A 21,758-nucleotide genomic window follows, 5' to 3' on the forward strand; every position below is an offset into this window, starting at 1 on the left:
CTGGTCAGACACATCATCAAATACGGAGATAACATGAAAGGGTGTTAAGGCAAGGTCTTCTAAGAGTTCATCTTTATTATAAACTTTGAAGTTCCTATAAGTAACTTTCCTTGATCTATGATAATTGGAAAATGTTCTCATAATGGTGCAAACCAATGAATGGTCACTGAGATGTGGTTCAAAAACTCCAGACGATAGAAACCTTCTCCTGTTACTAGTGAGGATTACATCAATGAGAGTTTGTGATGATTGACTAATCCGTGTGGGTTTGTCAATCAAACAGTCCAGATTAAATATATCACATAAGTCCACAAGGTCACGGCCACTGACATCTGGATCCATTAAATTACAATTTAGGTCACCAAGTAGAATGAGGTCATCACACATTGATGAAGCAGAGTCTAGCAAGCTGAACAGCTCATTAAACCATACAGCTGAGGTGATACTGGGTGGTCGATATGCACCAATCACCAAGAGCCATTTCTTGCCTATCTTTAATTTAATTGAAGTGGCCTCAAGTTTGTTTAAGGTAGGCATCTGGATATGATGAAAAACAATACTAGAGCGCCAGAAAATCATAACGCCACCACCACGAATAGATCTATCACATCTCATGAATCTGTAGCCTTCGACAGCAAACTGAGAGTCAGGGAACGACTCATCAATTTTAGTCTCTGTTAAAACCAGGACGTCGAAAAGTCGAGATAGCAACCAAGTCTTAATAACGTGAAACTTAAATCCAGCTATACTATTCACATTCAAGTGTGCTAGTTTAAAGTTCCTCAAGGGGAAAAAATTAAAAACTAGACAGGTTTGAAGGCTTATGGAGACAACTAGCTCAGTTGGGCCAAGCTTGGGATACCTGTGTTGTATCCCAGCACCAGAGTTGTGTGAGTCGAACAAGATCCAAGATGGAGGAAGTTGATAACATTATTATCCACACTTTACGTCAAATTGGATGGTAAGATTCAATATCTACAGTAAATTGGTTGTAAATATAACAGATATTAGATATTATTGTAGCTCTTGCGATAGGGATGATTAATTCATTTTGCTCTTTAAGCCCCGAGAGCTGTTTTATTCCTTCATCTCGAACTTCGTTCTTGGTACGTAATGTACCAAATTTTGGTGTAAGCCTTATAATTTTTATGCCTTTAACCTTTAACTCGTCAAAAATTACTAAGTATGAAAAAGTTTCAAAAGAAATATGTATTCATCGTGTAGAAAGATTGAGAAATAGAAATGTCAGGTAAAAGAATGCCTTGTCTCTTCTTCCAACACCTCCCCCCTCAATTAATTCTCAAATGAAAATTAAAACTTGATGATCGATACGAAAGAGATTTACATTTATAAAGAATTCATTAGTTTAAAAAATCCTGCAGTTGATTCCTCTGCAATCTCTGTATTGATAATTTGCAACCATTTCCAAAAGAGTCAAGAAACAAAGACATGGCAGCCATGGTTGGTATATGTAAACAAGGGAAGCTACAACTGTAATGCAGGGCTTCTAATAACAGCCAGTCAGTTGCCAGCCATTATCACATGCCAAATTAGTTTTATCTTAGTCATTCCATATTATTGGCTAAATGTTACGGCTCAAATGACCAGCCAGGCAAAGATTTGACCAGACAAGTCCCAGTTTTGGCCAGACACTGTCCAATGTTATTTTAGTAATTTAATGAGAGTTTTCCAGATTCTGTTAAAATACCACCAACATAGCCATGATAATATAACTTGCAAACAAAGCATACAACTGACTTTTTCTCTTAATTTTCAGCGATATACCAGAGGAGGTAGCTTCCATCAAGGATTTTACCACTCCGGTCATCGTCCAGGCAGTGTCGAAATGTTTACATGTTATCAATGAGGAACTCCAGATACCCTCTAACCTGCCAGCTAGCATGTCTGCAAGGTTCAGAATAGGGACAACAATGGCAACAGCATTGCAGGTATATTTTTTACAGTAGATTGTGTGTTAAGACTGATAGCTCTCCATTTGTAATTTATTTTTTCATTAGTGAAAATCAAATTGGTTGAGTTGCTTCTTATTATTGTGAACATTATTTGAGAAAACTATAAGGTTTTCTCTCTCTTTTGTGCTTTAATTTTCAAAGAGCTCTCAATCTAATCTTACCTTGGCTTGGGGTATGGCTAATTTAGAATGTATATGCTGTGTTTTTGGGAGACCCAACTATATTTAAATGTGAAGTGAGCTTAAGGAGACTGTAGAAGTGAGAGATGTGTGCACTAACTGCTATAATACTTATAATATTATTTTACTAAGCTCTTGTTATTAGGATGAGCCTTTCGCAACAACCGGTCACATGACCCTACCCCTGCAAAAAAAGAGACGTTGTGTCAAAATGAACACCAGAAATTGAAAGAGCACCTCAATATTAGTAAAAAGACAAAGATTTAGCTTATAATGTTGAATATAGGAGAAATGGCATTGAATATAGAATTGAATATTTTATAAAGTTTTGTATGGGAAAATGTGCTGGATGGCAAAGCTTGCATCTCTTTTTTGATGGGGATAGGGTCACGTGACCTGTTGTTGTAGAAGGCCTATTCTTTCTCTATAAACTGCACTCTTGCATTGCAAAATGTGTGTACTATGATGTGTTAATGCACTGAATTTATTCAGGATCTTGGCTATCAAGGCGAAATTGGTTACCAGACTTTCCTGTATTCTAATGAGACTGACATCAGGAGAGTTTTCATGTTCCTGGTTGAGAGACTTCCAAAGGAGAGTTCAACGTCTGTTAGTGAGCCTCTAGGTAAGATTTGAATGAAACTGCATGCATGACAATGAAATACTATTTTGTCTTTGAAATGCCTCATATAAGACTAGCAAGACTAGCAAGACTAGCAAGGCTAGCAAGGCTAGCAAGACTAGCAAGACTAGCAAGACTAGCAAGACAAGCAAGACAAGCAAGACAAGCAAGACAAGCAAGATATGCAAGGAATCAGTGCAATTGGCTTAAAATAATCGCTGTCCTGCCAAAATTAGAACTTCTATCTTAAGTACTTGTATAGTAAGGAATGTATGTACTACTACATACTGGTTAGGAGTATTGATGGAAATCTTTTTTTGGTTTAAACAGGTACTTCAGTCCTCTTGAACCGTAGAATTGCTTCAGAACTATCCAAGAGGTTATCTCATGCGTGGACGCCATCATTCTGCCGACAAGGAGGACTAAGATGGAGGGGGGTCAAAGAAAGGACCTATGTTAAGGAGGTCATTATTGCTATAATTGACTAGTTTTTGTGTGTGTGTGAGCAGAGAGATTCTTTTTGGATAAAAAAAAAAGACTTGATGACATGCCGTAAAATCCCAGTTATATAGCTCTAGGCTTGTACTCATTTGTAAAATATATTTTTTCTTGATGGGATCATAACTGGGAGGGCTTATATTTGGGGGCATATCGATAAAGAGGAAACTTATTTATTTCAGTTATCTTTCCAGTTAATCTTTTATGTGCATCAATGAATAAACACAAGTTTAAAGAGGTCAGCTTAAAATCAAGAGGCAAATAACTGGAAGGATATTTGCATTAGCAGACTAGTGGGGTTAAAACTGGGAAGGTTTATTACTGGGGGGGGGGGGGGGTGGGAGTCTTAGCAAGGACTTTAAGGTAACTAATAAAAATGGTTTAAAAAAGATAGAAATGATATTGAGCCTGTTTTTGATTGATTTATGGTTCTATTTATTTTTAGGGTACAAGGAATATGAGAAGGTACCATGCCTGTCCGCTTGGGTCCCCACAGGGACTGGCTGACTTGACAGTTAAACTACCGAAGGGTAAGTTGAACGTTAAACAAAAGTTAATCCCATAATAGATGGTTTCCAACCGTTCCTACTTTACATGTAAGGGGTGGTACACATATTGATGGTATAAACAAATGAGTGATAACTCTAGGGAGAAATAGATATTGAATTACTTTAGCATGAGTCACCCCACCGTTCAAGAATCAAAATTCATCTTGTCATTAATCTCTCAGTAACACTGAGAGCAACGTTAACCTGCAGCCAGTCTACAGACGTCAGCCAACAAAATGTTATCTATCAATATTTAAATGCAGTTTGTGGGATGCAAGCTGTGATATTTTTATGTGCCAACATCTTCACCAAATAATTGATGAACATTAAAACATCATAATAAATTTAACTTGCATCACTGCTCTATTTCATTAAATATTGTCCAAAATTCAATCTTATAATGTTGATGATGATGATGATGATGTTGACAAGGAGAAGGACAACGACAATGACAACAGTGTTGACATATTTAACATCTCAGAGTCTAAATTCTAGGGACCTGGAAAAATTTTTTGTAATCAGTACCACCAACATGAAGTAACAGGTTTAGAGGGGGGCAGCAAAAAGTGTATTTTCCATAAGTGAAGGGTCTAAACTTTAAGCTTGGTATTCCTTGATCTTCATCCACATTTCTAGCCTGTTTTTTCCTAGGTTTACATATAAGACCAGTTTCTTACAGTCATGCACTATTAATTGCCCCTAGAAACCAAAGCATACTACGTGAATATAATGCCATTCATCACAAGTAGAAGGGTCTAAACTTTAAGCTTGGTATTCATTGATCTTCATCCACATTTCTAGCCTGTTTTTTCCTAGGTTTACATATTAGACCAGTTTCTTACAGTCATGCACTATTTATTCCCCCTAGAAACCAAAGCATACTACATGAATATAATGCCATTCATCACTAGTCAACCAGCATGTCCCCAAGATGTTCCACCATCTGTACTTGAAATGAATGCTCTATCAGTAACTGCTGCAAGTGAGTGGGAAGTTGAGTGGAGTCATAGTGGAATAGCCTCAAGGCTCTCTAAAGAGGTGGGAATTCATATTATAACTACCATTATTGTTGAAATATGCGACCTGTGAAGAACAATATCTTCAGGGATATTATTTTTAGACTGAATGAAAAATGTTGAATCCTCTATTTCCTCTAAAATTTAAAAATCTAAAAAAAACTACCACATGACTTTGCCAATGATTTTTCTGCATAGGAATATCTAGCACGTAAGAGACAGCGCATTGAGAAGAAAATTAAAGATCACTTGCTGACTGAGATGAAGAAAGTTGAAGCAGGAGGAGTAGCAGATCTGAGTGATATCATTTCTATGTACTCTGGTAAGTACTCAGTATTATACCTTTCCATGTGGATGCTTATGCATGGATGCTGCTATGTGGCTGCAGACAATGATACCATTACATGTATGTACAGTCTGAAAATTACTCTTTCTATGTTGATTCTAGTGCTATTGTGCACACTGTAAGAACCTTTTGTAAGAAATTTTCAGTTACGCTGATGGTCTTAAAAAATGTTTAGACCTGAAACGTCTGTTTAAAAATTGTAAATTTCACAAATCAGAGAAAACTTTAAATTATAATGAAAATTCATCTGTTGGCTTAAAATCATAAAGTGCATTAAAACAGCAGCTGAACCTGAATTGATCAACTGATTCCTTTTTTAATATTATTCTTCATAGGAAAGTCAGCAAATGATTCGAGAACCAAAGGATCAAGGTTCACTCGCACTGAAAAGTTACAGTTTGCCCAGGTACGTTTATAGAGGAAACTTGTGAGCATTCATCTGGTTGTTTCTTGTCCCTGGTTGGCCCTCTGACAGGTTCAGTCTCAAGTTTTCCATCCTGTAGACCTGCAAAAATCAAAATTTCTGAATTCATTTTCAATCTAAAACCAATAACAATACAGAAATTATGGTGAAACCTCTTATTTAGCTGCTAGTTGTCAAAGTCTCAAAGAGGGTTTTGGAACTAATTTCTACTTCTATAAGCTGCCAATGTGTACATTTTTAGGATGAAGAGAAGGTGGCAGCAATGGCTGGTCTCAGCGAGGAAGGACCTCCCAAAGCAGACACTGAAGAGGTAAACTTGAATACTCAGTTAGTTGATATTAACCAATGGACTTGCTGTAAGCTGACCTCTATGAGACTCTAGAGTCATGAGCAAAGCAAGTGAAAAAAAGGGCATTGAATGCTACCACCCAGAGGTTTTGCAGACTCAAATTTTATGGGCAAAATAGTAATACATTCCAAGTACTAGCAATACATGCGAGTATACCTATTTAGATATGGGATGTGTGAAAAATGGAGAGCTGGTAAAAAAGCATTAGGGTCGTGGAAAGGGAGATCTGTGATACTAGGGGACTGGCCTCCACGGGCAATGTCATCAAGGAGCCTGATGGGATATCTATTGTATGTAAATACTCGCTATTATTTCAAGTACTTAGAATAGGGTCAGGGGCATTTACAAATAATTATTGGTGTCCCATTACAATTTAATTTTTCCAATAGGAATTACAAAAGAAGAGAGAAGAAGAGATAGAGGCATTGCAGAAAAAGCTGAATGAGCTGTCTTCAAGTATAAGTAACTCAGAAGTGGAAGTAAAGAAAATCAATGCCAATATTCAGCAGGTTACTAAGATTATTTGCACTACAGATTTCAAAATGCTATTTATTGTACTCCTCTTGTCCAATCAGAATCTAGTAATTTTGTTGAGTGAATTGCAAAAGCTCAAATAATCAAAATACTAAATTGCTGTTATCATTTACCATATGCAGACTAGTGAGATTATCGCTAACAAGAAAACCCAGAATAGTGATCAGGAAGAATCATATAAAGTTAAAAAGAGAACTGTAGATCTGCTTCCTGATGCTGAGAATAACATTGCTAAGCTCCAGGTACAGCTGTAATTCATAAGACATTTTTAGGGTAAAAATTGGGTCTTTACTTTTGTATTGTTCTTAATATTTATTATTGTATAATCTTCTGCTCTGCTCTGCTCTGCTCTGCTCTGCTCTGCTCTGCTCTGCTCTGCTCTGCTCTGCTCTATTCGCTTGGCCTTGCCTTGCCTCCTACCAATGTTGCCTTCTTCTCCGACACCTCCACTGTTATCTTGTGCTCTTAGTTACAACATGATATCACTGTTATATTCATTAATTTTTTTAAAGGATGTTTTCTTCTTCATGTTTTCAGTCGGTTGTAGATTCAAGTTCCCAGAGACTCATTAGTCTTGCAGAACAGTGGGAGAAACACAGAACAGGCCTGATAGACCAGTACAGAGAATTAAAAGTGTTGAATGCCAACCGAGTGGTTAGTATACAATATAATAGTCTTGTGTTAGAAAAGTATTGATGGAATAGCAGTGAGAGTGCAGAGAAGGATGGATTCTCTAAACTTGGTGTTCAGTGGGAAAGGGTGGGTAGTGGGGGGGGGGGGGGTGGGGGGGGGGGGTTTGGGGTATAATAACTTTCCCCTCCCCCTTTTTTGAGGAATTTTTTCAGCCCCCTCGGTTCACGCCTGAATGGGATTTAACAGACCTAATTCTTCTTAGTGAAATATTTTCCCAATACAGACAACATGTTATTTCCTAGAGAATGAAATTCTTTGTTTGAGTGGTATCCATATTTATGTCATGAAGAACCATTAAACAAAGAAATGATACTCCAGGGAATTACATGTGGTCTGAAATGGGAAACGTTACGCCAAGACGAATAAGGTTTATGGGACCTCCACTGCATCATGTATTGTTGTGTTCTAGTCTGAAACTCAAAAGAAACTTGAAGAAATCAAGACACTTCGATCAAAGATGAAGGAAGTTGCTGAAGAAGCAAGATCAAAGGACGATCTCTACAAACAGCTGGTAAGTCTCATCTTGGAGGTATTCTAAATAACTGTACATGGCTATGCCTCTAAGAAAAGGTGCTCGAACATCGTTAGCCTTTGGCTGTAAGAAGTAATAAAGCTTGAAACTATAATATGGTATATGTCGTAGTTCTATTTGTGACTTTCGTTTGTTTATACCAAAACATCTTGCAGAGTGAATTTTAGGGTAAACCAAACAATTCTGTGTCTCGTTGATAAAGTGGCAGTTGACAATCTATCTTGTTGGTCTCAGGTTGTTGAATTTGAATGCATGAGCCGAGATGTCAACAGGTCAGCATACACTCGCAGGATATTAGAGATAGTTGGGAACATCAAGAAACAGAAAGAAGAAATCAATAAGGTCAGTGCAAAGAGTGTGCGGGCTGGTCTAGCTTTTGTATTCAACATTTATTAATATCTTTTGCTAGGGAATGAAGGGTGGCTTAGCAGTAGTACGCACACCTCTAACCCTCTAGGGTCACGGGTTCAAATTCCAGACTCGGCATCATCGGCATGACACCTGCAGTGGCATAACCAGAGATCTTGCAGGGGGAGGGGGTGCACAGGCAATGATTTGCAGAACCAGAACCCCCCCAAAAAAGCAGAACCAAAAAAAAAAAAAAGCAGAACCAAAAAAAAAAAAAGCAGAACCAAAAACAAAAAAACACTTACATGCAATTTTAAAGCAAATGGAGATAGATGAGCAGACTTTAAGCTTTTATGGGGGGTGCACGTGTACCCTTTGCTCCCCCTGGTTACAGCCCTGACCTGACAAGTCTCTGTAGGTTTAGTGAAGAATAGTAAATTTGTGGCCATGATTTTGCATTTGGACGAAGTTCTGAGTATGGTCTATGCTTGATGGTTGTTGTACTTGTCTTTATGCTGCTAATCATCATATTTGAATACCAACAGATCTTAATTGATACCAAAACAGTTCAAAAAGAGATCAACCAGCTATCAGGAAAACTTGATCGTACCTTCACAGTCACTGATGAACAAATCTTCAAGGTGAATAATGTTTTGTTGCTCAGTCTTCATACCACTCCACCATCACCCATCTGATTCCCTTTATGCAGGGCTTAACTTAACAGCCGGTCAGTTGCGTTCATGATGACCAGCCAAATTTGTTTTAGCTTGGTCATACCTCTTTTCTAGCTCAACGTTACTGGTCAAAATGACTGGACTGAACTTTCAATTCTGAGCGCACATTGTTCAATGTCTGGCCGTATTTTAAGTCTTGTTATGTTTTTTTTCTTGGGGTCATTGCTCATGTATCAGTGTTTTTCTTGGTTTCTGCTTTTGTTTTAGACTTCCTACAAGTCATTCACTCTTTTTCTCTCACTGCCCACGGAAAAGAAGTTTGGCGAATGCAAAGTGTGAGCATATTACGAGCGAGTAGATGATTTGTTTCCCATGCAGGGATTCGATTTCCGTTTCACAAAATATCGCTGTTGGCTGTTTGATATAATTTATTCACTGACAGAAAAACCTGTTGGTAAATTTGGTGCAAAGCAGAATTCAAAGTCCTAGAAGAAAATGGTACTAGCTAAACCAAATCAGTTAGGCACCTTATATCTATCTTATTAGACGTTTCAACCCCTGATCAAGGATCATCCTTAGAATACATATTAGGTTTTAAAGGCTTTATTTGCAGCAACTCTCTTCAAGTCATTATCATTTAATTCTAGGATGCCAAGAAAGATGAAGCCTGCAGAAAAGCATACAAGTATCTAGCAAGTCTCCACGAGGTATGTCTTAATTCTCTTTCCTAGGTTCCTCTGTATTGCTCATGGCTTACATATGTTCTAGCATTAACAATGGCGTATGAAGAATTATATATTTGATGAAATAATTAAGGGCCAGTTAATGCAAAATGAAAAAGTTAAGCAAATTAGTTATGTACTCCCTAAGCAATATAGATGAGCAACATGCCTAAAGGATTGTGTGCCAATGGTGGCCGAGCATTCAAAACATTTTCTTTTGTTACAAGCACACTAGCCAGTGAAGCAACATTTGGTCCAGCCAGGTCAATATTGGCATAATTAATTATTAAGGGCAACTGTATTTTATGACATGGTATATCAGTTCTAATAGTACTTTACTTTTTGTTTTATTTCGTAGAATTGTAAAGAACTTATCCAGGCTGTTGAAAACACTGGTTTTATCATGAGAGAAATAAGAGATCTTGAAGAACAGGTAAATTTGTTTTTGTAATATTCGCAAAGCAGTGGTAGAAGAGCCTTGTTAATCAACACTCTAAAAATGTGATCCCTATGTGCTGTGTTCCAACGACTTTATATAAGTGCTGATAGCTCAGTCATAGTCAATCATTTTAAATTCAAAGCTTTTTCATGTAAAATCTAGAGAGGTTTCGTACCATCACCTGATGGCTGCCATGACAGGAGGCACAACAATAGATTCTTTTTCCCCTGGGAAACTTAATTTTTTCTCATGTAAATCAAATTTGAACAATTCGATTGTTCCTTCCAACTGTCTTGGTTGCCATCAACTGATGGTTCAGAGCCTCTATTGTTAGATGTTTTTTCTTTTGAGATTAAAAAATACTTTTGAGACATCCCTATTTACCATCCATCTATCCTTCCCATCCATCCATATATCCCATCTATCCATATATCCCATCTATCCATCCCCCTATCCCATCCATCCATCCCCCTATCTCACCCATTCCCCTATCCCATCCATTCATCTATCCCATCCATCCATCCCCCTATCACATCCATCCATCCATATATCCCATCTATCCCATCTATCCATCCTATCTATCCTGCCATCACAACTATCCATCCATCTAACCATCTATCCATCCCCCTAACCCATCCATCCCCCTAACCCATCCATCCCCCTATCTTATCCATTCGCCTATCCCATCCATACATCCCCCTATCCCATCCATCCATCCCCCTATCCCATCCATCCATCCCCCTATCCCATCTACCATCCCCCTATCCCATCCATCCATCCCCCTATCTCATCCATTCCCCTATTCCATCCATTCCCCTATCCCATCCATCCTATCGTTTAGCATTCATTTTCTTTGGTACTTCTACCACAGATTGATAATGAGACACAGAAGAACACAGGCAACAACCTGGAAAGGATTACTGCTGACTACAAACAAATGAAGGAAGAAAATTCTGCTCTCACTAAGAAATTTAAAGCCCACAAATCATGAAAATTTGATCCACACAAAATATCTAGAATCCATAATAGAATATCAAATTATTAGTCAATCGATTAAATCAGCAATGAAATTCTTTTTTAGAAAATTATAAAATATAGATGCCTTGCATGTGACGTCAAATCAGCTGGATCTGGGGGACAAAACAAAAGAATTCCAATCTCCTGAGAATTGGAACCTATTGTTTTGTCCCCCAGATTGAGCTGCATTCCAAAGTGCTGCAAGGGGTCTATATATCAGCTCGAAATCATGAAAGTTGGGGGCCATCATCATGTCGTAAAATTATATCTTGATCCCAGAGACCTGTCATTCTTACTGAACATGCATGGGAGAATTCCAGAGACTTTTCAGCTCTGAGATGGTAGAGGTGGTAGAATCTAAGAAATTAGTTAGTCCCATTCCTACTTTGCATTTTTAACCACAGTTCCCTGCTAGCAGAGCCTATTTTCCTTTTGTTTTGGTTGAGAGAGAAAAATAGACTCTGCTGATGTAGAACGTTATTTCTGTCGCGCCTGCGTAGCGTAACTTAGCAATGCTGTCATGATTTTGACAGCTGCTCTCGTCAAACAACGTTTGGCGCCAGGGTGTGTTACATTTGCTCATGCGCACTACATATACCCGGTTAAAAACCGGTTTTAAAACTGGTTTTGTTCATCTACGATCATGGATGGCGGTGTATCAAAGGTCTAAATCGGCAGTCTCCTTCCTCCCTGCCTGAAAGAAGGGAGAGAAAGAGAAGAGACTCTGCTTGCAGGGAATAACCACAGGTAACCCACTTCATAAGGTGCTTGCAAAACAGTGCTATTTTCAAGAGCTTTATTGGGTGCTCTCTGATGAAATTAAATGTATTTCTGAAGAATAAAAATGCAATGTTTTTTGAAATTCAATATTTTTTATTAGAATATTATTTTCAGAATCCCCATTTTTAACTTGTTTCTCAATACTTCCCAAAACTGTTTATAATTTTTATTTTAGTGACCTAGTTTCCCTTTGACAATTTTCTTATCGGAACAGGGATGTCAATGAAGGAATTTCCCCCAGAATTAATTTGTCTTAGGAATTTGCAAATAAAAATTTACCCCCCCCCCCCCCCAATGAATGAACTTGAAAATGAATTTAAATAATATATCAAAAAATTTATGTACCATTTTGATATTTCATAAGTTTTTATATATATATCAAAATAGGTCACACTCCACTCTCCTTTGTATTGAATGCCAATTCTCCTAAAGTTAAATATGAGCTGAATGGTAGTGAGAATGGCCTATGACAAGGTTGAAGAACTTGCGTAGTAAAGTCGCGATTACACGGAGCAATTTTCTCTGCAACTTGTCTCGCAAGAGCGTTGCGACACAAGTTGCAAGAGTGTCTACACGGTGCGCAACAGAGACGTGAACGTTGCCAAAAGTAGAAGGAACGAATTCTACTTTTCGCAACGATTGCTGCAACTTGTCTCGCAACATTATTTTTCATATTGCGCTGTAGGTTACACGCTGCAATGCTCTATGCAACTCAAGTGTTGCAACGCCGTTGCGAGACAAGTTGCAGAGAAAATTGCTCCGTGTAATCGCGCCTTAAGGGGTTGATGTAATACAATGAATCACACCTAATACAATAGAATGACAATAGAATACGATAGATTTTCTGAATATATTACATCAACTGAGTACTATGTAGGCTCTCCCACTAAAGTGCATACCGTACATCGGTGAAAAACTTTGTAAGAAACTGCACAAAATTTAACAGATCAAAAACAGTTTTCCGTGTTTGATACTCTGATCAAAACACGCGGGATGTTGAGAGAACACGAGAGGAGCGTAGGAAACCACGAGTTCTCGAGTGTTCTCTCAACATCCTGCGTGTTTTGATCAGAGTATCAAACGCGGAAAACTGTCTTTTGATGTTTTATAAAATAACAATCATGCCAAGAAACGAAAAAAATATCGTATTACTCTGATGTATTTGTAAAGGATGACGAGTGGTTTTGATACCCTCATCAAACATGGTTTTCGACCAATCGTAGCGCGCGTACTATCCCAATTATTTTATAAAGTATAGGTTCAGTAAACTGTAGACCTACAAAATTTGCACTAATTTGTATGATTTTGTTAGATATATGGTGCGAACACAAGGTAGGCCAATGACAGTTTTTTTACCCCATGAACCTAAATCATTAAAGGCTTACATGACTTGAATTAAACAACACAGCCCCCTGAGGTACCCCAGGATGTTGAATGTTCCAGATCATGTCAATTATTGATGCATACAAGCCAGACACTGCCCCAAGAAAGCCGAATACAATGAGTATAATGTTCTTGATGAGACTTGAAGTGCAAAGACTGTTATCGTAAGAAAATGTCAGGATATGAATGACTGCTGGGAATATTATCTCCAATGCTGTACAGCCAACCGCACCAACCAATGAAATCATGTCACCAAGCAGTGGGACACAAATGGCTAGAACAGCTAGAATTGATTGGGGAAAAAAGAGGTTAAGAGCAATGGAAGACAAGGTGGAGACGTCGCAGGCAATGGTGTGGGCAAACTGATTTTCAAGTGATATTACACATAAAAACTTGCACAACAAATCTATGAATTACAAACAGATTTCTGGCCGGCAGTACAACGAAAAATATCACCCCATTGTTAGCAACCTTGGTTCATGTTACGATACAGTTTCCCTGTGTAAAGAAGTTAATATATTCAATAGAGAATAGCCAAGGGATTATGATTAAGACGAAGTTACGTAAGAGGGATCAACTATAAGACAAAGAATTGGTGAAAAGGTTGCATCACCAAATGAAAGAATAGTCTATACTATAAATATAAGTAATTTGAATTAAAGAAAGAATAAAAAGCACTTGACTTGAGAGGTGAAGACTAGAGCAGCGAAGGAACAAATAGCAGAGAAGGATCGACCAAAACAGCAGAGAAGGACCAGAAACAACAGAGAAAGACCAGTTTGGAACAAGGAGACAAGGCACAAGAAGAAGAGAGAAATACAGAACAACACAAGAAAGGACAAGCAAGAAGGACAGTAAAATGAACATTGAGCATTTCAGTTATATTATACGCCTATTATTCGTGCTATTTGAATTAATTTAATTATAAAGAAATATTTCCTACATATAAGTTCATCTAAGTAGCGACTATTTAAGTTAGTGATAAGATCAATAAGGTCATTGAAATTATAGATTAAAAAGAACTAGAATTCAATTTTGAGTCAAGTTGCCGTTCCCAAGATTCACGTCTTGACACTCTGCTGCATAACATCTCAGAAGTAAATCTCGACTCTACTTCTGCAGCAGATGTAGGGCAGATGTAGATACAAGGTGCAATTTCCTGGTTTGGATCGTAAGTCGGGGCCTTCATACAAGTCAGTAAGGGTCACATAGATGTTCGTCCAGTTTGTTTGATTGTTTTTTGTTTTGTTGCTTGTCTGTTTGTTCATTCACTGTTAGTCAGTTAACTAGTAGTTTGCTTTTTCTTTTTGCAAGGGGAGTCTGCTGCCAAACACTAAATCATCATTCCCGTGCATGGGCTATACACAAGCGAAACTTACCAGTAACACAGACAAAAAAAGTCCGAATTCCATAATCCGCCAGAGATGAGTACTTCTGGTCTAATTTTTCTTGTACTGATGGTATTATAATGGCCATTGGTACATAGAACTGTATGAAGTAAGTAAAGAAGATAGCAATGGCCAACGTCCCCTTTACAGCTGCATAATATCTGGAAATGGAACGAGTAAAGATTGAGTTAAATGGTGCTTAACATTTGTTCTCGTATGCATTTTTCCTAGTTTTCTTGTTCGCTATATACGCAGTGTGGTCCAATCCTTGCGTTTTGCCGACGTTTCTATTTTTTTCTAGTTATATTGTTCGACCAGTTGACCCTAAAACAATCAGACCTCGTCTTCATTGGATGTAAATTACGATTTTAAACGTTGAACTTACGGTGTGTTTGGGAGATTAAGAGTAAAGCTGCCAAGACAATGCATTCCACAAGATGAAAATCCAAGAATACTGAGGAGAAGATATACCAACACAACCACACCCATACCAATACTAAGAACGCAACGAAAATGACGAGGTGACGCCATAACATTCTCTAATGGCAGTATCTGAAATGAAAAGTTTGGTACCAAGATCTCCATTGATATATACGGCGAGCCTAGTTCAAAAAAAGTTGATGGTTTTTTTTTGCACCTAACACACGGTGCAACATTGCATGCAACATTGTACGCAACAGGACTGTTGCAGCGTGTGTCTACCCCAAACTTGTTGCACGCAACAAATCTGAAGGTGAATCGCGCTCTACTCTTGCAACATTGCGCGCAACAAATTTCATGGTGTGAACATGACTGCAACATTACCTGCAACATTTTGAAATTTCCAGCCAATCAGCTTGCACCAAATTTATAACTGCTGACCAAATATCTTAACATAGCAGGCTGACACAAGCGATGTTGCGTGATTTTGTTGCAATGTGTGTCACCCCGATTCAAATTCGTTGCTTGCAATGTTGCGTGCAATGTTGCACCGTGTGTCAGCACCTTAACAGATCATCAAATGGGAATTTAACGTGTTTAGATTCGAGTAATTGCAAGGTACATGTATGTATTTTGACTGTTCGATGCTTTCAGCTCTGCGCGGGAGGATTCAAATCCATACTTGCCATTTTGGTATCGAGTTGCTTGCTTCAAAAAAGGCGGGAAACTGGGATGCGCTTACATCTAGCTGGCAGGAATGTAATGGAAGGATAATGGATTTTGTAACGAAAAATTCGATTTAGTTTCTGCATCTTTGTTTTTTCGAGGGTAACACTTTAGGAGTTTATTTTGTGGAAGGAGGAAAACCGGAGAACCAGGAGAAAAACCCTCGAAGCACAGGAGAGAACCAACTAGGAACTCTACTCACATACGACACCGAGCCGGCGGGATCCAAGCTTGGGTCGAATTGAAAAGAGGCCTTGCTTCGGCATTGTGGGGATCGAAGCTAGACTAAGACCCAACTTTTTTCTAAAATGGCTGAACTTATGGTGTAGATGAACAATCATAAAATAACTGTTCTAAATCTCGCGTTCTGATTGGTTGGGAGCGCGTGCTTTATGAGAGCACACAGCACGCTCGCGTACTTTTAGTTTCGTCATTCCTGTGATTGGTATTTTATAAAAGAAGTAAAAAAAAACTTGCTTGCTGCGCTGTGTGGAGTTATGAAGCACTTTGGGATTGGCAGATCACTCGAGAAGTGTCGCGAGGCACTCCGCTTTGCGTCGTACTTCTTCTGACACTTCTCTCGTGTTCTGCCAACCCCCGCGTGCTTTGTAACTGCACACAGCACGCACGCGCGTTTTCTACTTCTTCAACTCACCACGCCAATTCCTTCCAATGAAAAGACGATTGCACCATACGCAAGCGGCACAGTCGCTAGTCCTGTAAACTTAGGCAGGGTTTCAGGGCTTTGCATGTTGTCACTGGCATAAATTAGTATACAAAAAACACCACTAAAGTAAAGAATATTGGAGACCATGGAGATGACAGCCAAAAGCTTTAACGTGCGAATGAAAGATAGCAGAACCGTTGGGAGTATCAGAATAGCTATCCATATTCTCACATCTAGTTGGATAGTGTCATCGAAAATCTAAAGGAATAACATTCAAAACATGTTATTTATATTTTTTGTAAGATATGAAACAAACAAACTATGAGTAACAAATGATGAATACAATGACCATGGGCGGATCCAGGGGGTGTCCCTAGGTGCACTGCCCCCCCCCCCCCCCCCAATTCAAGCTGCCTTAATTAAATAAGTCAGATCAGGATTGTTGATTATGTCATTGCATCGTCACTTTTTTTTATCACTTTGGACACCCTTCTTGCAAAGTTTCTGGAATGAGTGAAGAGAGAGCCAACCCTTGCGTGCTGCGTGGAGTCATGACTGCGGACCAGGTAGGGATGCAGAACACAAGTGTTCTGGAGAAGCATGACGCATAGCTGAGTATTTATTGGTTACTGGGTTTAATGCAAGGCAGAGAAGACTACGTGTGATTGTAAAATGGGACAGCATGGCAAGGTTACGCTAGAAGGTTGGGACACACAGTGGACACACAGTGGCCCAATCACGGTCATGCGGAACACCATTTCAATGCAAGTACTCGGACAAGTACTGTCATTGTATATAGGGTACGTTTGTATATTGTAAGGATTTCATAACCACAAAAGGTTTACCAAAGCACATCAGTATATGGCATAGATGGTTGTACCTGCTTGAGACTTTCGGAGACAAAGATGAAATAAACACAACAAAAACCAAGTTGAGTGATGACGAGAAGTATATTAACGATCATGCTGAAACAAGAAAGAATAGAAAATCCTTACATGAATGATTTTGATATTTTGTGCTCACACTCCTCTTTTATTCCCTCGAATGGCACTCATTCATTCTTGAGCATTTTTGGCTTTTCGTCAATCATGCGCAGTAAGAAATGAGCCATTTTTTTGCAGGGGCGGATCCAGGGGAGGGGTGCAGGGGGTGCTAATTTGGAGATAACTGATTTTGTTTTTTGCCTTTGATTCTAAGGGGTGCACCCCTCCCTGGGTTAACATTGTGCACAGCACCCCTCCCTGAACAAAACACTGGATCCGCCCTTACTTTGCATGCTCAACTAAATATTTCCTTGAGCATTTGCATTAAGAAATGAAGGCTTTGGAAACACGAATGAATGTACGTTTGAGTTGTCGTGTGGGTAAACCCTAGTCTCCCCCACATTTGTTCTTAGTGTCATCACACAGTGAGTGTTGCAAGATGACAATAAGAATGGCGTGTCATTCTCTTGAGAATTAGATTCTTTGTTGGAGTTGTATCCATATTCATGTGTCTTCTCATGTGCAACCGAGCACAACCATTAAATAAAGAAAGGATACTCTAGGGAATGACACATGGTCTGAAATGGGACAACATTACGCCCAAGCCGAGGAGGTCTATTATTCCAAGGTTGAGAAAAACTGGGTCAGGGTAGAATTGGAGTGTATTGTGGGACTCTTAGAAAAGAAATAGATGCCATCTTGGAAATATGTCTGCTACAATGATCCCATGATGTACTGCATAGCCAATGCGACCCATCTATTATCTTCTCAACCTCGGCATGGCTAATAGAGGAGATGTTTGGTTGTCATTTCAGTTGGTAAGGCAATGCTGTGCATGCATCGTATGGATATCATCCAGCTTTAAGATCCTCAACTAACCTTCCTAAATGTCTTGCTTGTGGATAATACAAAGCTATGCTCATTTCAGCTATTTGCGCGTATCCAAGATTCAAGCTTTTTGTTCTGTTGGAATGCGAATTAAGTGTATTAATGAATAAATCACTCTAAGTATCATAATAAATAACATATTAAAAATATTAACAAGTATTAATGATTTGACAAACTTGTAAGAAATTAAACATGCACTCTCCCCATTAGCATGAAATTATGATAAACCTATTGAAAAAGGTGAAACCTCTAGCTCATGATTGAGTGCAAATGTGTTTCAAGGCAAGTTTCAATTCTGCTGGATGCTATAACGAGTACCACTACACAATTCCTTGAAAAACTCATCCTTACGTAAGTGAAACAGAGTTCAACTTTATTGTGAATTTTGATTTTTTTTTTTTTGCCAAGAAAGGTTCACTAGGCTATCATATATGTCACACTTAGAAAATTAGCAAAAGGAAGCAAAAATGTGGCTTGAAGGAGTCTTATTTTTCAATATTGCAAATGAACACCTGAAAAGATTACCTGTTAAGAAACGTATGGTTGCACTGAACCAACAAATGCATGCAGTGAACTGCAATAGAAGCAGTTACTAGAAGTAAAACAGGACCAACCTGTAAAATATAAAGAATAGGATGGTATAATTAAGCACCAAAAAGGTAAGAAAATAATAATGCAGCATTAATATATTAATGGATGGCAGTAAAAATTTTGTACCAAATGTTAACATTGACTTTATAATGTCATTACATCAAATCTAGCTAGAAAGTATGATAATGTTAGTGGCATGGAAAATTTAGTCAAATATAGCATGGTTTTGTTGAGGGAAGAAACTGAATTGGCAAACCTGGAGAAAAACCCTCAAAACAAGATAGAAATTCAAAGAATCATTCTACTCATATGTGTTAAGTCCAGAAATCGAAGCCCGAAGCCTAAGATCAAGGTGAAAGAGGCAAGGGTACTGACCTGTTCCGTGCCATGCCATGGCATTCCATAATTGTATGAACATGCATGGGTGGTAAGGGTAGAATACAAATTTGGTATTTACTTAATTTCATTGCTCAGTCCTTTCAAAGGAATATTGGAAGACACCACATAATGTATAAAATTTTGGGAGTACATTTTTCATGAGCCTCACTGGCTCTTAATTAGTTGCTGGTTTTCAATCTTTCTCAAGGGGGTGAAATATAACAAAAGACAAGGTGGCCATGTTGAGTGATATAACAAAAGAATTCATTGGGAAGTCTTTTGTTAAATTTAACCAAGAAAGCGGCTATGATGTAATGTGCTAACGAAGAACAATGAGCAATCACTACCTACACCCTGGGGGGTACTACCACCCCAACTTGGGTAGGGGTGTGCCGCCAGGACCTCAAAACCCTGACCTTACCCCAGACAAAAACTAAGAATTGTACACCCTATCCAAGACTAAAAGACGGAAAATACGGTTTTACAATCGATTGCAATCAATATTTACTAACATTTTTATTGTTTTTGTGTCGGCAGAAAGCATAGCCTATTCACCAGACAAAAACAACCAAATTGTTAACCCTATCCCAGACTAAAATTATACCCTATCCCAGACAAAATGTCAAAAATGATACCCCCTATAGGGCGGCACATACCCGTATAGCAAATATAGGGGAGTACCCCCCCCCCCCCCCCTCGGTACCTCCATGTTTGGCTTACCACTATTCCTGAATTCATCATTGCAAATGGTAGACTAAGTGCTCCGATCCCAATATTTCCTTTTATCACATGTATCAGAGTTGTTAACCACCTAAGATAGAGATGCTTAGATGGTAATGTATACATCATTAACAATTTAAATTAATTATGCACATTTATTATCAATACATTTATTAATAATTATCTAATGTATTTCTTTTAAATTATTAAAGCCAGTGTACGGATTACTTTTAGAAGTGGACTTACAGTAAATAATTCAATAAAATTAAGTAAGTCAATTTGATAGTCTGACAATTTCAAGTAGGTGGTAGCCTAATCTAGAAGCTCGGAAATGCAAATGTTTCTCTATGAGCTGTTTCCATCGTAAAAGGTTTGCTGCTTAAAACGTTTTTCACTGAAGTCGATCTTGCTCGATATTGTTTTTGTGGTTAAAGTCCTTACGCGATGTTTGCATCAAAAACCAAGTGGTATGACCAGCTGGTTGTTTTACAGCCATTCTCAATCATACCCTCTAGCGCTTGTTTCTGTCGCGACGCGTGACAAAGAAGCTAGAGCGGCGCGTGTGATTGAGAATGGCTGCAGGCGCTGTAAAAAGTTTTTCCTTTTTCCTCGCGCGGTCTTTTTCGAAGAGACGCTAGCTTATTTCTTGTAATCAAAAAACAAATAGTTTCAATTTCATTAACTGGTCATTGATTAGTAAATTTAAAATTCGATTTATTAAAATTTAAAGAGAATCAAGAAAACTATCTTGTATTTTATAGAAACAAGTTACTGTATACATAGTGACTGCCTTATGTAAAACATGTTGGTTTTACCAATATGGGTTTTCCCAAGCGTAGGTTATTCTTACTTGCTGATAAACTTACGTTGTAGTATTCTCCATATAATGACTTCGATTTATATCTTGAGTATTTGGGTATTCTTTGCTGTCTTCACTGATCGCCAAAAGTGATCGATACGAGTTAGCAAGAGTTTTTGATGATCCATTGCTCTTTTCTTTATCATCATTTGTTATCAAAAACGATCTTTCATTATCGTATTTAAATTCTTGGGGATTCCTCATAGCACTGTTGCTTTCACTGTCCTTTATCAAGGACATAGCGATGCTTTCCTCGCCATCCATTTTAAAACCATATATTTACGTGTCGGTTAAATGTTTAGTCGAGCAAGAATAAATATTTTGAATTGCAAATTGTTTTAAGACTCGAACATGGGGCTGCCCCTGACATTAGCATCTCATTAACGCACTTCAGCATAATATATCCTATAAATAACTTGACTGACAAACAAGAGCGAATCTCATACTTAGTAATATATAGATATTTCAAAATAATATACTAAACAACGAGTAGCCTTTTAGTAAAGAGGAATCCTCGTGTAAAAGATCCTCTGCTCTATGAGGTCTCATGTTTACCCTCAAGATTAACAAGACGCTCTTAGAGCGTATACTGGGTTGCCTAATGTGCTGGTATGCTGGAGCTTATTTAACACATAATCTTTTTTTTATGTACCGCTATTTGGGAGGGGAGGGTACTTTGCAAAATTTTAGGTGTATTAGAACTTGACCGAAAGACTCGTGGCGCCTTAAATATATTCGTTTCAAGAACCGTGTACATGGCCAAATAAGCAACATAAATTCCTCTGAAGTTTTCCATCTCTCATTATTGAGTGTATTCTTCACATTTAAAGAAAAGGAGTTATTAAGAAAAAATTCCTTTTCTTTGTTTTGTTTTTTTGTTTTTGTTTTTGTTTTTATTTATTTTTTTCGATTGCGATTGGACAAGAGGAGTACAATTAAATCCCAAATTGTACCCTGTAGAGTCCCAATTAAATTGCTCAATTTTGTTGTGCGTGCTATACCCAAAAAAATCGCACAATCTTCTCGTACAATTCGGAATTTATAGATACTCGTGAAGTTTT

At 38.2% G+C, this 21,758-nt stretch overlaps 2 protein-coding genes across 2 annotated transcripts; one reads left to right on the plus strand and one right to left on the minus strand.

The window, feature by feature from the left end:
* The first annotated feature begins 776 nt into the window (after positions 1-776).
* LOC116292606 (coiled-coil domain-containing protein 22 homolog) lies at positions 777-11,776 on the plus strand. Its single transcript, XM_089038713.1, has 18 exons — positions 777-961; positions 1,778-1,949; positions 2,645-2,777; positions 3,105-3,238; positions 3,718-3,802; positions 4,689-4,858; positions 5,035-5,158; positions 5,518-5,588; positions 5,848-5,916; positions 6,345-6,464; positions 6,612-6,731; positions 7,027-7,143; positions 7,592-7,693; positions 7,949-8,056; positions 8,608-8,703; positions 9,384-9,443; positions 9,817-9,891; positions 10,769-11,776. The coding sequence occupies exons 1-18, from the start codon at positions 912-914 to the stop codon at positions 10,886-10,888; spliced, it is 1,926 nt and encodes a 641-aa protein (XP_088894839.1). The 5' UTR covers positions 777-911; the 3' UTR covers positions 10,889-11,776.
* Positions 11,777-11,978: 202 nt separating this feature from the next.
* On the minus strand, positions 11,979-21,113 carry LOC116292608 (proton-coupled amino acid transporter 1). The gene is made up of 9 exons (XM_031699952.2): positions 20,705-21,113; positions 19,839-19,929; positions 18,675-18,763; positions 18,141-18,224; positions 17,159-17,243; positions 16,267-16,536; positions 14,851-15,017; positions 14,457-14,626; positions 11,979-13,360 (listed from the first exon to the last, which is right to left on the minus strand). The coding sequence occupies exons 1-9, from the start codon at positions 20,959-20,961 to the stop codon at positions 13,068-13,070; spliced, it is 1,506 nt and encodes a 501-aa protein (XP_031555812.2). The 5' UTR covers positions 20,962-21,113; the 3' UTR covers positions 11,979-13,067.
* Positions 21,114-21,758: the final 645 nt, after the last annotated feature.

This window comes from Actinia tenebrosa, unplaced genomic scaffold (assembly GCF_029948245.1).
Source record: "Actinia tenebrosa isolate PJP-AT-01 unplaced genomic scaffold, QUT_ActTen_1.0 PGA_scaffold6__47_contigs__length_16458017, whole genome shotgun sequence".
Lineage (NCBI taxonomy): Eukaryota > Metazoa > Cnidaria > Anthozoa > Actiniaria > Actiniidae > Actinia > Actinia tenebrosa.

Excerpts from the sequence above, each read along its gene's own strand:
- LOC116292606 (XM_089038713.1), top strand. The coding sequence starts at position 912 with ATGGAGGAAGTTGATAACATTATTATCCACACTTTACGTCAAATTGGA. Across the intron at positions 8,704-9,383 it reads CTGATGAACAAATCTTCAAG|GATGCCAAGAAAGATGAAGC; the intron begins GTGAATAATGTT and ends ATTTAATTCTAG. Across the intron at positions 9,444-9,816 it reads ATCTAGCAAGTCTCCACGAG|AATTGTAAAGAACTTATCCA; the intron begins GTATGTCTTAAT and ends TTTATTTCGTAG.
- LOC116292608 (XM_031699952.2), bottom strand. The coding sequence starts at position 20,961 with ATGGATGGCGAGGAAAGCATCGCTATGTCCTTGATAAAGGACAGTGAA. Across the intron at positions 16,537-17,158 it reads TCTCCGAAAGTCTCAAGCAG|ATTTTCGATGACACTATCCA; the intron begins GTACAACCATCT and ends TTATTCCTTTAG. Across the intron at positions 15,018-16,266 it reads CATTGGAAGGAATTGGCGTG|ATACTGCCATTAGAGAATGT; the intron begins GTGAGTTGAAGA and ends TTTTCATTTCAG.